A 16,369-nucleotide genomic window follows, 5' to 3' on the forward strand; every position below is an offset into this window, starting at 1 on the left:
GGGAAGGACTAGGAGAAGAGAATAAAGGATGAGAAGGCTTTTCAAGCTGGTAGCTGTCTTAAGGTTAACCGCTGATTAATGAAAACATTCCTGAACATTTTATACATCCATGAGGTCAAGCGAGGCAAGAAGCGCTGGGCTGTGCTTTCCAGCCGGGATCCTGATCTCTGAGAGCTAAGAACCATTACGCTCTTTCTCATCTGTTCATTTGCTTGCTTTTGGCTGTGTCTCCACCCTCAATGCTTAACACAATTTTTATTTTGTGGACTACCAGGCAGTCTAATATATTAATACCAACAAATGTTTCAAAGTAACTTCTCCCTCTAAAATTGTTAAGGCGAATCTCTCTCCTCCTCTCTTCCTCCCCACCTCTCGTTCACTCTCTTAAATGTCAAGTACACAGATGTAAATGTCAAGAGCCTCAGCATGCCCGGTCTGTCTGATGAAAAGGTGCCCACCCCAAGGGAACACCACCCACAAGCAGGGCTACTTGAGGACTCTTGTCTGGATGACACTGCGGCCTGCCTCCCTCAGCGCTGGCAACAGTTAACCACACCTCTACTGATTATAGAATCGGTGGGCTGACTACTTCCCTAACGGGAAACCCACAGGGCAGGTCCAGCCCCTTACCATCCACGGGCTTGACCTCGGTGGTGGGCGGCTGCTCCTCCTGCGCCCCCACGCTGCTCTCCTTGATACTCTCGATTTCCCTCCAGAACTCCTCCACGGAGGTGCTGCTGTCTACGGAGGCTTGAGAGTTGGAGCGACTGAAGGCAGGAGGATGCAGGGACTCATTGGAGAGCATCCTGTTAATCCTTCGGCAGCGAGGGATGGATTTTCTGCGGAAAGAAGAACAGCAGGATGAAACCAGGTGTAAAGTCACGGAAAAATGGAATCTAGGTTGAGTCAACGGAGACCAGTTAGTGCCATCAGAGGGGCTTGGCAGAATGAGCGCCATTGGGGGGACCATTTCTCCCCCCCATACTTCATAATGATTCTGTATTGCTATATGGACATTAACAAAAATTTAAAAAGTAATTATCACACATAAAATGGGAAATTACATCTGTCGGTAGGAATGTGCACAATTAAAGTTTGTTCTGTAAAGTGCCTTAGATGATGGCAAAGAGGTAAAAAGTCAGCCAACAGTATCCATGAGCATCCTTATTAAAGGAAAAGAAGTAAGAGGTACGGAGTGCTGTCGAGGATGTGGGGAGACCAGAAGCTCTGTGTACAGCTGGTGGAAAATGTCAGCTGGTTCAGCCTCTCTGGGAATCAGTACTACAGTCCATCAGAAATAATTTTTAAAAGATGTATTACAACACCCCCAAGTAACTGAAAACGGGTACTCAAAGAGACATCTATACCCTCATGCTCATAGCAGGTGGTCGTCAGTGAACAAATGGATATGGGGTGCTAGTACATGGAATGGTACTTTGCAGATGGTGGCTCAGTGGTAAAGTCCTTACCCAGCATGTGTGAGGCTCTGGGTTCAATGCCCATCAGTGGGGAGTATAATAGAAAGGGCATTTTGAAACATGCTTCAACATGGCTAGAACTTCAAGGCACTGTGTTAAGTGAAATGAGCCGGTCACAAAGAACCACAAAGGAAACCGTGTGATTCCACTTCTGTGAGGACTGAGTGTAGTCAAGGTCATGGAGACAGAAAGTGGCTGCCAGGAGATGGGGGTAGGCAGTTAGGGTCTCAATTTTGCAATACGCAAAGAGATCCATGATGGTGATGGTTGCATATTAGCACAGTATTTAATGACACTGGACTATACTTACAAATGCTTAAAATGGTAAGTGTTATAGTTATGCATTTTAAAGTTGTAAAATAAACAATATATTTATAATAATTTTATAAAAACCAGCTGCAGAGATTATGAGGTGGTGAATAAAAGTGATGTGTAGCCTGTGGTAGGATGAAGAAGTGGGCAAGAACCCAGAGCTCAGAGACTCTTGGCAAAAATGGGGAGAAGCACATCCCTACTAAGTGTGGGTCCAATGGCTGAGGAGGGCAGTGGCTCCTCCCATGGCCACTCACTCCCGGGCAGCACCCCCAGGAACGTAAGAGAGCAGAAGCCGGGATCAAGCCCTCCAAGGCTTCACAGGGTTGGCTGCACATGTAAAACACCCAGGACATAAAGACAGTCGAAGGAAGCTTGCTTTCAAAAGAGACGCAGTAAGTTACAAATAATTTCAAAATGTGGTCACTCAAAGAGATTTTAGTGAATGACACGAAATAAACCTTTGACTTTCATACTATGTAACTGACAAATACTACATTTCCTGAGAGCAAATTATTTATCTGGAACACCCTGGTCCCCAACAATGCAGCCTGAATTTCTTTCTTTATTCAATAATATCCGGTGTTCTTAATTGCGATAGTTTGGCTCTGAAATCATCCCTTAAAGCCCTTGTGTTAATAGTCTGCACCCCAGCTGGGGTGCTAATGAGAGGTCATGGTACCTTTAAAATAGGAGGTCTAGTCAGGGTGGTCACTGGGAGCAAACCTTTGAAAGAAAGATTGTCACCCTGCTCCCTTCTCACTCTTTGCTTCTTGGTCATCATGTGTGAACATAACATTACACACACCACCACCACCACACCACACCACACCGGAAAGGGTTAACCGGAGAAAAGGCACAGTGGTGTCCAACTCTGGGTTTTAGGGCTCCCAGGACAGCTACATTTGATAAGCAGGGGAGCAGTGGCCTATCATCAAACTCAGTCATGGCCTGTAGCATCAGTGAAGCTCACCGATACAGTCACATGAGATTATGCAAGAAAAGCAAGGCTACCGCTCTACAAACACGACCAAAACATTCCATCTCTCCATCTTTTCTAGACTGGAGTCACCGTTGCGAGAAGATCCTGCACCCGTGTCCCTGACCCTTTCCTGAGGCCTGATCATATAGAGTTTAGTTCTGACATTAATTGGCAGCAGAAATTTTACTTTTTAAAACTCAAGACATTTTAGAAAAGGTATGAAATACTCAGCTCTAAAAAATGCATTTGTGCAATGAAAAAGAATTTTAGGCAGCCTTGTTTGATAAACTGTTGATAAGTTATTCTGTGAATTCCTTACTCTTGGGTAAGCAGACCCGTGCGTGCAGCTGAGACTTACATGTGACCCACAGGCCATCAGGGAGGTCGGTGCTCCTCTTAAGGCTTTGGTGGTTGTGTTTTCCTTTTGTAATTCTGAGCACGACTAACAAATGCACAAGGTATTGGTAAGTCAACACAGGTTTCTTGTAACGCTGAAACTATCACCATTATTCACAGTCCATTGTCCTCCAAGTATCCTATTCAGAGAAAAGTGTATGGCTATCCAGAAATTTGTATAATTGTGGATTCTATAGCCTAACTTCTTAAAAAAATACAGTCATAGGAGGGTGGTCTGATGGAAGTTCACAGCACAGGATGTATAGATCCTGGGTTTAATCCCTAGAACCAGACTCTCTCTCTCTCTCTCTCTCTCTCTCTCTCTCTCTCTCTCTCTCTCTCTCTCTCTCTCTCTCTCTGTGTGTGTGTGACTTACAAAATTACAGTTTTAACACAGACTAAGTTTTAAGAATTATAACAATATATTCTAAGAATAAATTTAAAACCAGTAATTATATAAAACAAAACGGAGGCTCTTTCCTTATCTGAATTATATCAGTATCACTATATAAAACAATTCTCTAAAAATTTTTATTATTATGTATTTGACATGTGTGGGTATTTTTGCTTATATGCATGGTGCCTGCAGAGGCCAGAAAAGGTAACTGGATCTAGGGCTGGAGTTACAGATAGTTATGAGGCACCCTCTGGGTGCTGTAAGGTACTCTTAGCTACCAAGTCATGTCTTCAGCCCCCATAACAGTTCTTGTTTTCCTTCCTCCAAAAATATGCCAGAGACATTTTTTTTTTTTTGCATGCCATATCAATAACTGCAGGCAGTAGAAAAATTCACCTCGGAATCTAAGCAAATGTGCAAGTGTACCCAAGAACTGAAAAAGTCTGACGTCACATACTTTGGGAAATAAAAAGACCACCAACTTGGTTATAGCAGAGTTCCCTACCCATGCAAAAGACACAATGGAATCTCAAGGAGAACCTTCCAGAAACTCGGCTAGCAGCAGGGACAACAGGTGCATGACCCTGGCCTTGAGCAGCTGACAAAGACAGGCATCCCAAGAATCCCTTAGCTGTAGTGAGCTGCTATTATTTTTGGCAAAGAACTCAGACAGCGCTTTGGGGACAAATGGCCTCAGAAGAGCTTCTGCGTTTTTGGGAAGGGTTTCAGAGAGCTCATCTTCATCCGGGACAGATCACAACCTTCCCTGCTGACACATTGTGCAATGCTGGTCCCCAGGCCCAATCAACAGTTGGATGGGGCGTGGTCTACAGCTTCATACCTCACCATATTAGGACAGAATCACGCTTAGGTTTCATCAGATGTTTGTATTTTTTTTCCCCCTTAGACCAAAACAATGCCAGGAAAACCTTATACGAAAAGGAGAATGCGGTTGTGTCACACAAGCAACTTTAGCTAGGAGAACACTGCTAGACTCGAAATAGATTTTAAGGGTACGTGGATAGCTAGATATTCAACATTAAATTAAAACAGGAAAGCTTTTCCTTCTCCACACTTTGACCCGTTGTCTTTTGACCCATATCTGTGTGAACTGCCGGCAGCCACCACAGCCACAGAATGTCTGTCCATCCGCTCTCCTTTGTCGTCAGCCGCTGTTGCACATGCCAGGCTGCCCTGCCGCCTTTGAACTCCTGAGAATTCTCCTGCCTCTGCCTTCCAACTCTCTGCAAGGACACCGGGGTCACAGATGCATACCACTGCACTGGGTGGTATTTTTATTTTATTTTTTCTGTAGGACTCTATTAGCTGTTAGACTACTTAATGCTATCCCAAATTTCCCTCATGACATTCTTTGTTTTATGCCCCAGCTTTCTCCATGCTTACTTAAGGAATTTTTCTTCCCTAGTACATTTTTTTTTCTTATGCCTGTCTAACCTATTGTTAGGTCCATCCAACAAATGTCTCAGTTCACATTGTAGCTTTCACATCAAGATATCCCATTACCTTTTTTCTAAAGTTTCTATTCCGTTGTTGACATTATCCATAATTTCACCTTTTAATATCTACCATCTTTTCATCTAATTTCATTAAAATGTTTACCATTATTTGAAAATTGTTATCTCTTAATGCCAACCATCTGTATGCTGGCACGCTGCTAACACAGATTGAAAACAGTTCTCATGGAGTCATTCTGTCCTATCTGGAAACTTGTGATTACATGGTCAGCTGTCTTTAAAAAGCTCTCTGGGAAGCTGGAGGAAGTGAGGCTTTACCCTAGAGAAGATCCTGGAAGAGCTGGAGTGAGGGACAGATTCCTTCAGCCTCATCAAGGTTGTCTCAGACTGACGGCTGAGTTGAACTTTTCTTAGATTTAAACTTTTCTCTGGTTTCAAATACATGAAGGGGAAATTTGTGGGCACTCCAGGCCTCCCCTGCTCAGAGGGCTTGAGGGCTAGAGCGCTCATACACGCTCTCTCTCTCCCTCCCTCTCCCCTCGGTCCCTCCCTCCCCCCTCTACCTCTCTCCCTCCCTCCCCACTTCATCCTTCCTCCTCCTTTCCTCTCTTCCCTCCCTCCCCACCTCTTTAGAGTTTGGCCCCAGCCTCTTCTGCTGCTGAGGTGTCAGCAAAATTACCCACAGAGAGAACTGTCAGAGAAAACTAGATCCACAGAGACTCCAATCTGTCGCTATAGGGCAGCCAGCCAGTCACAGCTTCAACGCTGTCTCCGGGTCCCAGTAGAGTCCCTTGACTTAAGTAGATGTGACTTTCTGTCTAGTAGGGCACAGACTCCGGGGACACGTGACCAGGGGGGCAGTGACCACTGGGCTCTGCTCACATAGGTAGAGTGCTTCCTGTTTTGGAACTTGGCTCCCATCCATGCCTTTGTATCCACTGCTCTCCAGTGCAGTTTTTAAAAGTCAGGGTTTTTACATTCCTCCCCCTTAGCAGTTACCATGGAAATTATAGCCCGTCCCTATAGTCTGCATCCCAAATGGAGCACACTGTAAACCTGTCGGGCTTTGAGACAGGTTGTGCTGGGGCTGGGGAGATGCCTCCGTCAGTCAAAAGTGTTCGCCAAGTAGACAGGAGGACCAGAGTACAATGGAGAGAACCCCAGTGAAGAGCTGGCTGCAGTGGTCCACACCAGTCACCCCCGTGCTGGGAGGCAGCCACAGGCAGATTCCGGGGCTCACTGGCCAGGCAGCCTAAGCCATTTAATGAGTTCTAAGCCAGTAAGAAGATTCCAGTCTCTAACAAAAAAAAAAAAAAAAAAAAAAAAAAAAAAAGGGTGGACAGGTGGATGGCATCTGAGGGATGTCACGGCCAAGGTTGTCCTCGGACCACTACACAAAGCACACACATGCATGCAAACACCTACACACGTGTGTACCTGTGCATGCATGAACACACATACAGGTTACATTTTTCTATGCATGGTGTGCTGCACTGTTTTAACCAATTCCAAATTCACTTGGAGAGCAAAGTATAAAAAAAAAATAAAATTAAAGAGTTTACAAAATATTTTTGCTATATAATATTTTGTGAGCCTTTATGTTCTCCCATTTTTTAGCAGATCTTTCCACGTGATGATTTACTCTCACACACAACCTCATTTGATCTTTATGTCAGCCCCCTGAAGCCGTCAATGCCAGGACTACACATCTCATTGCTCGATGAGGGTGTCACACAGAGCCACGTGTGACACAGAAATGTCTGCTGTCGTTATTATAAGAATATGAATTCTTCTCTAGACTTCATGGCCAGCAAGATCTTTCCTCAGTTTCAAGACCCACCTCCTATCACTCCTATCCGGCACTGACACCAGACGTGCTAATGTTTCTTACCTTCTCTGAAAAAGCCATGCTTTCTCTTCCCAGAGGACACATGCTCTCTTAGCTCCTTTCCACCTGAAACACTGTCCTGAAGAGGCATGCCCGTGTTACCTCCACAGTGTCTGGCACATTGTAGAGACTCAAAAATACTGGAAGAGTAGATGAGTAGATGATGGAGCCGGGGTATCAGCCCAGACCCTTGATCTTCCTCAAAGCAAACTTTCTTATCTCCTGAAGTCCCTTGAGATCACTGTATAGCCTCGTGTGACAATACATATTTTTGTGTCAAAGGATGAACACCATACGGTGACTTAGAGGAGGACTCTAAAACCAGCTGGCCCAGTAACCGATTTGGAACCTCTATACCCTTCCTTCCCAATCTGTAAAACAGGGACATCAACCACACAGTCTCTGTGGCGTTGTCAGGATTAAGTCAAGTTAGGGCAAAGATTAGGTGAAATGTCTGGCCAACAGTGAGCCCACGTGGTAGTAATTATTATAGTGTACTAATCTGCTAGGCTGCATGGAGCTAGATTTGAGAAGAGGCAACAGCCAGTGCTGAAATGTCACCATGCTCTAACAGATCACTAGGAATGCCTTTGTCAAAGTTTCTCACACTTGAACTACCCAGACTACATTTGTCAAAGCTTCTCAAACCTGAGTTTGTTCCCCAGTTTCCTTATTGCACACCTGGCCCTCTGCCCCAATTCTGGCCCAAATCGCGTAAGAATAGTCCTCTCCTGGGACTAACTGAAATGTGCTATTATTCTGACACAGGGGCTACCCCTTTCTCTGCCGCCCTCCTCCTTCTCTGGATGTGGACAAGAAGACCAGCGCTTTAGCAGCTGTCTCAGTCAGCACTATGAGAGACGGCGTAGACATTTTAGTGACCGACACAGAGCCTCGGGAGCAACACCAGTTGTTGCTGATCTGTGGACTTCCAGAAATGTGATGGGGAGGGGAAAGCCCACTTATTTTTAAAATCGACTTTATTTTTGTTATTGTTATTTGTAGTCAAAATTTCTCCAACTTCTGTAATTGGAAAGAATTCTTGACTAAGCCATTTGGGGGTAGGGCAAGATGAGATTCACTCCACCCCACTAAGGGAATGCCCAGGTAATAATAGCCTAGCTTCTAAGCAAAGAAGCTTCTAGCCGTGTTCCCAGATGGAAGGGCTACCTAGCTGCTGGCCTTACTTTGGTCTGGGCTTGTCCAGCAGAGCCCTGAGTCACAGCTCATCTCTAAGTGGACAGGAACCACCTGCTCCACATTGTCCTCAGACCAAGCAACTCCCAAGTTTTCAAAAGATGGAACCAGAACCACACATCTCCCCTTTGAACAATGCACAAATATGTTCCTCAGCTCACAGTGCAGTTATATTCATATGTATATATACTTTTGAAGAGCATCTTTTAGAAGCCCAGATGATCTCAAACAGGGCCAGAATGCTCCTATTAGCCCACCGTTGGGTAAGATCACCCAAAAGAAAAGGCATTTGCAACAAAATATTGACTTTCTCCTGTGATATATGGAATACTGTATTCAAAGTGAAAAATAGTACTGCCATGTGGGCATGCTTCCGCACCTCCGTAGAGTAAGAACAAAGGCTTTGGTCAGCACAAGCTGTGCATTAACTAGGATGTGTTTCTTAAAACACTCTTAGTTTGGCCCAAAGGTGGGGGAATGGCTGCTGCTGGCTACAAAGATGCCAAGGGAATACAGAGTAAAGATTCGACTTCACCAACACCGCACTCCATACAATCAAAAAATTACCTCTGCTTTAATTCCCCTAAACGTGGATAATTAAGAATGCTTTGAGATTTCAGGTAGCTTTGAAAACAAGGAGAGAGAAAAGGAGAAAGTTAACACTGAAAAGAAAGAGGAAGGGGAAAGGAGGAGGGAAGGAAGAAAGGAAGGGAGGGAGGAAGGAGGAGGGAGGGAGGGAAAGAGGGAGGGAGGCAGGCAGGCAGGCAAGCAGGCCATTTCTACAACAAACTATGGCTTGGTTGCTCTCAGCAAAGGACAGTGGGCACAGATGGCCAATGGTTCTCCTCCCTGTTTGGTTAATTCATCTAAACCATGGTAGGATAAGATGCCTGCTCCACAGGCAAAGTAAATCATCAAATGTGAACCCTTTACGTTCTGCCTACGTTCAAACTAAGATGCAATTTATACACTTGATGCCTATATTTGGTGAGGCTCAGTCAATCTCACAAGTGACTCTTATCACGTAATCCTCTAAGATAAATTAAAGCTATGTGTAGAGAATCATTTTGGTGACACCAGTTCATTTTCTCCAAGACTACTTTTTTTTTTTTATCCAATTAGGAGATGCTGGGGAGGAACTATGAAACAGAATGTGGGCATAAGAAAGAGTTCTCTCACCCTTTAATTCATTCCTCACTTTCAATGGTACCTAAGTCTTGGTCATCTATGTTTTCTGCTTCTGAAATTATATTGCACTTTGTAATCTAGATAAATGCTTTTTAAAAGATCACCTTTTACTACAAACATTTATTTTTACAATTTTTAGGTGAGTGTGTGTGTGTGTGTGTGTGTGTGTGTGTGTGTGTGTGTGTGTGTGTGCATTTACCTGCCACATGTGTGCAAATGTGGATGAAAGCCAAAAGAGTGTGTTGATCCTGTGGAGATGGCATTACACATGGCCCTCGTGAGTACTGGGAACCAAACTTGGTCCTTCTAGACCAGTGGTTCTCAAACTTTGGGTTGTGACCCCTTTGGGGATCACAATCTCAGATATCCTGCATATAAGATATTTACATTATGATTCATAATAGTAGTGAAATTACAATTATGAAGTAGCAACTAGATAATTTTATGGTTGAGGGTCACCACAACATGAGGAACTGTATTAAAGGATCACAGCATGAGGAAGTTGAGAACCGCTGGACTAGAGTATCAGTATGCATTGTAAGTTACATGTTTTCTCTATGGCTTGAAGCCAACCACGGTGTATATTTTTATAATGTGCTTTTTTGTGGGCTCTGGTGCTTTTGGAGTCATTCTGGCATCATAGAAGGGTTTACCTCAACTTTCAAGCTCCCTGTCTGTCTGTCTGTCTGTGAGGTACTGTGATGTATTTGATGAGATGCAGCCACTTTCAGGTACGTGTGTGGTCAATACTTATAACCATTATCACCACCATTAACACTCAATGAATTGTGGAAAACATGCTCAGTTTACCCCAGTTTACCCCATTTCTGAGGGTCTGTTGCCCCACTTCAGCTCTAGAAACTCACATGACAGGGCGGCATCACAAACAAGCTCACCAGAATTATCATGCAGGTTTTTGGCCCACCTTCTACATGGGCGTGCTTGTACAGATGGGATAACTAAACTCTGTGTCCATCTAGACAAACTTTCCCCGAGTGGGAATGGTCGTCCTCCTCCTGGAAGGAAACTCACATCCAACTCAGTTTCAAACTAGGGGATTTACAAGAGCACATTTATCCCCGGCCGGCACCAACGAACTGGCCGTTAAGATGGCAACATCAACCTTTCTTGATGTTCCTCTTTCAGAGCGTCCTATACACAGACTCACTCCATGATGGTTTTATTTCTGGCCTGTTCCCTGAGGTAATGACCACCTGTGTTCCATTTGTTTTCACTGGCCAATTTGGAGACGGCTGATCCCTGACACCTGTACAGTCTGAAACTGGAACACCACAGGCAGGATTTCTGATGAAACCGTGATCCTAGAACTAGACGGAGGAAAGGAAGCTCGAGATGTTTTCATATGCCAGTACATTTTATAGATAAGGGAAAATAAGCCCTTGGCGTGTAAGACATGAGTTCAAGGTTGCACAGTTATGTTTTGAGAAATGACACCACACAGTGGTGTCCTGATGGTTCTACTGCTTCCCCTGGTGGCCTGTCTCTTGAGCGGCTTGTATTCACAGTCGTCATTCATTTTCCAAAAGCATTACAGTTTGACATCTACACATTAGGGATGGTCCCCTTTGTTCCCTTAGTATGTTTCTGAAAAAACACATGACACAATAAAGTTATATTTTAGCATAAAGTGATGAGAGTTATGTCCTTCATCAAAATATGTAATAAGAAGAAATCAGAGCTATATACTCAAACCTCATGGTGGTTGAATGAGCAATGTCCCACATAGGCTCAGGTGTTTGAACACTTGGTCCCCAAATGGTGGCAGTGTTTGGGAAGGTTGTGGAACCTTTAGAAGGCGGAGCCTTGTTAGAGAAGGAAATAGTCACTGGAGGCTGATTGAGGTTCTATAGCCTCACCCTGCTTTTTGTTCCCTCTCTGTTTTCTGTGTTCATATGAAATGACAAGATCAGTGTGCTCCACACCTGTGCCTCCCCACACCTGCACCTCCATACACCTGCACCTTCACACACCTGCACCTTCCCACACCTGTGCCTTCCCACACCTGCACTTTCAAACACCTGCATCTTCACACACCTGTGCCTTCACATACCTGCACTTTCACACACCTGTGCCTTCCCATACTGGCACCTTCACACACCTGCACCTTCCCACACCTGTGCCTCTCCACACCTGTGCCTTCTGACACCAGCACCTTCCCACACCTATGCCTGCCCACACCTGCACTTTCCCACATCTGTGCCTCCCTACACCTGCACCTCCCACACCAACACCTTCCCACACCTGTGCCTCCACACACCTACACCTTTCCACACCTGTGCCTTCCCACACCTGTGCCTGCCCACACCCACACTGGCCTTCCACACCTGCACTCCCACACCTTCCACACCTTGTCCCCACACCTGCGCCTTCCCACACCTGTGCCTTCCCTGCCATGATGAACTGTATCTCCTCTGGAGCTGTGAGCCAAAACAACCCTTTCTTCCCTACGTTGCTTCTGTCACAGTATCTAATCACAGCCACAGAGAAGTAACTACACAGGGTCACATCAGATAAGTACAATTCCAAACAAAGTTTTAAATAATTACTTAAATTCATTTTTAAACAACCTTTGTCTCTGACATTATGAAAGTAATTTAATACTAGGGCAGAATAGCCCCCAAGCAAGTAAATTATCTCTAAAACAGAGATAACACTAAAACGTTTAAAAACCCTGTCTGTATACCTGATCTAAAAGGATCAGATTGGTGCTATTCCCTGCACACATTCATGATGTGAGCACTCTGATGTTAATGACGGCAGCAATATAACTGAGGGCCTGTGGAATCCACCCTCCTTCCACCCTCTCCAGTTCACCAAAATATTGATGAGCACTGATGAATCTCACATATTTCTACAGCAAACCATGGCAGCATTTCTCATAATCGGTTCTCATAATGCCTCTTGGGGCAAGACAAAGAAAGCCACAGGCCAGCAGCACACTCAACACCCATGGCTGATGTGGATTTTGTAAAGGAGGAACTATGAGTTCCATCAGAAGACAGTGGCGTAAATGATTTCACGCTAGCTGACGCTAGGCACACTGGGGGCTCTTGTCTCCAGAATCCCCGAGGCTCCTCCACACACCAGGATGGACAGCTTTGGTGGTTCAGTATCATCCGATTCCTGACAGTAGACAGGAAACTGTAAATCCCCGATCGATAGGTCACACAGAGAGCTATTTCTCCCCTGCCATCTCTGTTGAAGCCTTCTCTTTCATAGAGAAGTAACCCATCCTGGAAAACGTCCTTCCTCTACAGCTCCCTGTCCACAGATTTCTAGGCATGTCGTCATCATTCTTCACCACTGCCAAGAGTTCTTTACTAGAATCAATGACTTCTGAAGGGGCTCTGCATGACCAATCCATTAAGCTCATATGCTTTTAAAAACATAAATGATTAAACATCTCATTGCATCTACTTTCAATTATATAACAGAATGACTGCCATTTAATAGTTTGACTGTGATGAATGATCCAGAGATAATGCAGGCCTTGACATTTCTGCTTTCACTTTCCACTCTAACGCTGTCTTCAAAGCAAAACTTGCCTATATTTCCCTTAATAGAACATCTACCAGAGTTGTAACAGGGAATCCTACCAGGATCCTGGCTTGCTCACACAGCATCTTTGCTGTTTGGTTTCTTGAAACAGGGTGGGTCATTTTTTGAAGATTTTATTTATTTATGTATTTAGTTTAGTTAGTTAGTTATTGTGTGTGTGCACAGGCACTTATGGAGACCAGAAGAAGGCACTGGATCCCTGGAGTAGTTAAAGGCCACTCTTCTCCCTGGGAAAATAAGGTGTGGCCAAGGGAACAAGATGACCCCTTTGCCCTCTCAGCCAATAAGCAATCTGTACAGTGGTATACACAGACCCTGAATTCTACTAAACGACTCACAGAAACCAGAGGAGCAGCATGTGCCTATCATTAAAGCATTCAGGAGGCTGAAGCAGAAAGACAGCATGCTCAACCACAGTCTATAGTGAGAACTCATCTTGATAAAACATAACAATGACTGAACATTTCCATTCATTTTTATTACAGAATTCCAGCAAAATGTTTGTCTCTAGCAAATTTTTTAACATCACATTCATTTGTGTGTGGGGGGGAACAGTCATATTACTCATGTTCAGTAAATGGAGATACCAGTTCATTGATTCAAAATTAATAGTCATTGGAAAAGCTGTGAATATTAGCTATGTCTATTTGAGTAATCCTTTGAGAGATTAGCTCTTCCATCAATTCTTTCAAAAATTTTATTATCCCAGAGGCTTCAGGGATGGATTAGTGTACTGCTCTTGCAGAGGACCTAGGTCATGGTAGGTCACAAGCAACCACCTGTCACTCGAGCTCCAGGAGACCATGCACCCCCTTCTGGCCTTCACAGGCACCTGCACTCATGTACAGTCATGCACACACATGGGCAGGCACATGAGCGCACACACACACACACACACACACACACACACACACACACGATTTAAAATGAAACTTAAACATCATATTACCCATATCAAAAAAAATGTAACTTTAAAAACACATACAAATGTAATAGAAAAGAATAGATGTTCAGTGTTAAGAACTCTAGAGAAGGGGTAAATAAATGTTTGCAGACTCATATACACCCTTGTACCCCTGAGACACAGGGACCCTCAAGTTGGGTTCTCTTGTATTTGGAAGCCTATTTGCACATACTCCATGGACAGGTAGCAGATGAGATCAACACAGCAAACCCTGGGAAGTGTCCACTGACAAAGGCAGTCAGCTCTGGAAGGGAAAGTCGGCGAGGTCCATTTCGCCGCTGAGGAGCATCTGGGTGACAGTTGTCAGTGACAGCGCTGGATCGGTGATGGCTCCTCGCTTTCCCCTTCAGTCCCTTCTCCTCTCCTCTCCCAAATCACTTCTTAACGATGTTCATGCCAGCAACATTTCAAAGGCCTTATCTAGTTAGCCAGCGAACTTCTGTTACAGTAACGGATGTTTTGTAGTCACCTGGCAGAAGCTGGGCCTGGGTGAAGCAGCAGGAAGACTCAGCATCTAGGGATGTCCTGAGATGCTGTGGATACTTGGACAGTGCCACTGGGCTGGAACTGTTATGCTGTATTTGATCCAGCTGCCTCAAAACTCTACTCGAGTGGTTCATAATATATAATATATATTTTGCTACAAACTTTCCCGGGGAGCTTTCAGAATCCTTGAGCCCTACTCACTGAAAGTTCAATGCAGAAAATTGGAAGAGAACATGTGTTTTTACCGCCACTCATCTTCTACCTTTTCCAGTTCGCTCAGCACACTGCTCATCATTTGGTACATTCCTCGCCCCTCAGAGAAACAGCGCTAGTGCCTTCTGCGATGTGTGAGTCACACCTGGAGAAACAGATCTGTCTCCTCTCACAAGGGGAGTTCTGCCTGGGATGAGAGCGCTCTGCTGGCTACTTTCTGAATCCCCCTTACTTAACGAAGTGCTGTTGCCTCTCACACTTGGACCACACAGGGCTCTCTCTGGTGCCTGTGGAGTTCACTGTAACCTGCATGCTGGTACCTCCCACAAGCAGAGGAGCAGCCCGGTGGCTCTATCCTTCGCCCCATCACAACCAGGAACGCACTTTCCAGCTTCAGGTTCCCAGACTCACGGTCACTCCTAAGGGTGTCGCAAAGAGGCATCAAGACAATGGCACATCGTTCTTCAGCCCCACACCCAGGAGAGGGGCCTGGCTGTCTTTGTTCCTGAGAACATTTCTGTGCTTGGAATCCTCCCTCCCACTCTCAGATATAATTTCAGAGGAATTTAGGGTGGTCTGTACAAAAGGAAAGAATGCTTCTCACTCATCCACATTCCTCTACATGTGAGTGGATGGGAGAAATGTTCGTTTTCAATTTTAGATTTATTTCTTCTATATGCATGAGTGGTCTGACTGTATGTAAGTATGTATGTGTATCCCATGCATTCTTGGTGCCTGTGGAGGTCACAAGAGGGAGTCAGATCCCCGGGGACTGCAGTTAGGGATGGTTGAGAGCTACCATCTAGGTAGTGGAAACTAAACCAGTGTTCTCTGCAAGAACAAACACTCCTAACCACTGAGTCATCTCTACAGTTCCATGGATGGGAATTTGAAGACATTTCTATCAATGAATTTAATGGAATTTCATGAAAGACAAAGGAACTATGTGAATTCTTTAAAATATATGCAAAGATCCAGGCTGAGGCATTCTTTCTATCTGGCTCCAACTTTCCCAGCAAGCAACCAGACTCAGGCTTAATAGGAGAAAAGAGAAAAAAAAAATTTCTGCCAAGTCTCTGTAGCAAAGGATTTAATCTGCAGGTGACTTGTGAGACCAGGGGCAAAGAGAAGATGAAATGTTCCAGAAGAGATTGCTGACTACAATATGGTGCTGATGGTTAACTTAACAAATATTTCTTGGGTGCTTACGAATGCTTATGAATCCTAGGTGCAAGTTTCCAGACATCAGACCGTGCCTGAGGTGCTGCAGACACATCTGTGAGCGAAAGAGTCCGGGTCACCCTGCTCTGTCATTTTAAAGGACAAAGAGAACCAGAATAAGTCGAATGCAGATGGTCATGTGGGCACATGTGTACGTTTAAGAACGTGCAAGTGAGCTTGTGTTTCTAATCATAGTAGAGAAACAGGATTCAAGATAACCCTCTCAAACACACGCTGGGAAGGACTGAGGCGGGGGGCAAATGAAGGAATCAGTCATTTCAGTCATTTCAAAACGTAGCAGGTAATATGGGACCCAATGGCAGGGAGCCAGCAAAACCTCGGGGAGCCTCCAGTGGGCGTGGCTTTCTGCTCCAATCACACCGACTGCCTTAAAGAGATGGGATCCAACACCCAGGACACACAGTGGGAACATGGAAGGTCACATATATTATTAGCAGGGCATGATTTGCCTCAGCTAGAGTATGTTCTAAAATGTATCCACCCACTTCCTTAAAACAAAGCCTTAAGTAATTACCTGTGAATATGCAGCTGTACACTCTTTGAAGAAATACTACAAAAGCCAACCTCAGACA

At 44.7% G+C, this 16,369-nt stretch overlaps 1 protein-coding gene across 1 annotated transcript in view; it reads right to left on the reverse strand.

Moving 5' to 3' along the window:
- Positions 1-16,369, reverse strand: part of Arhgap28 (Rho GTPase activating protein 28) — a 170,702-nt gene that overhangs the window by 66,615 nt on the left and 87,718 nt on the right. The window contains 1 exon segment of the mRNA XM_028885124.2: positions 631-839. Within this exon segment, the coding sequence (XP_028740957.1) occupies positions 631-839 (209 nt within the window).

The sequence above is a fragment of the Peromyscus leucopus genome, chromosome 13 (assembly GCF_004664715.2).
Source record: "Peromyscus leucopus breed LL Stock chromosome 13, UCI_PerLeu_2.1, whole genome shotgun sequence".
In the NCBI taxonomy this organism is placed as follows: domain Eukaryota; kingdom Metazoa; phylum Chordata; class Mammalia; order Rodentia; family Cricetidae; genus Peromyscus; species Peromyscus leucopus.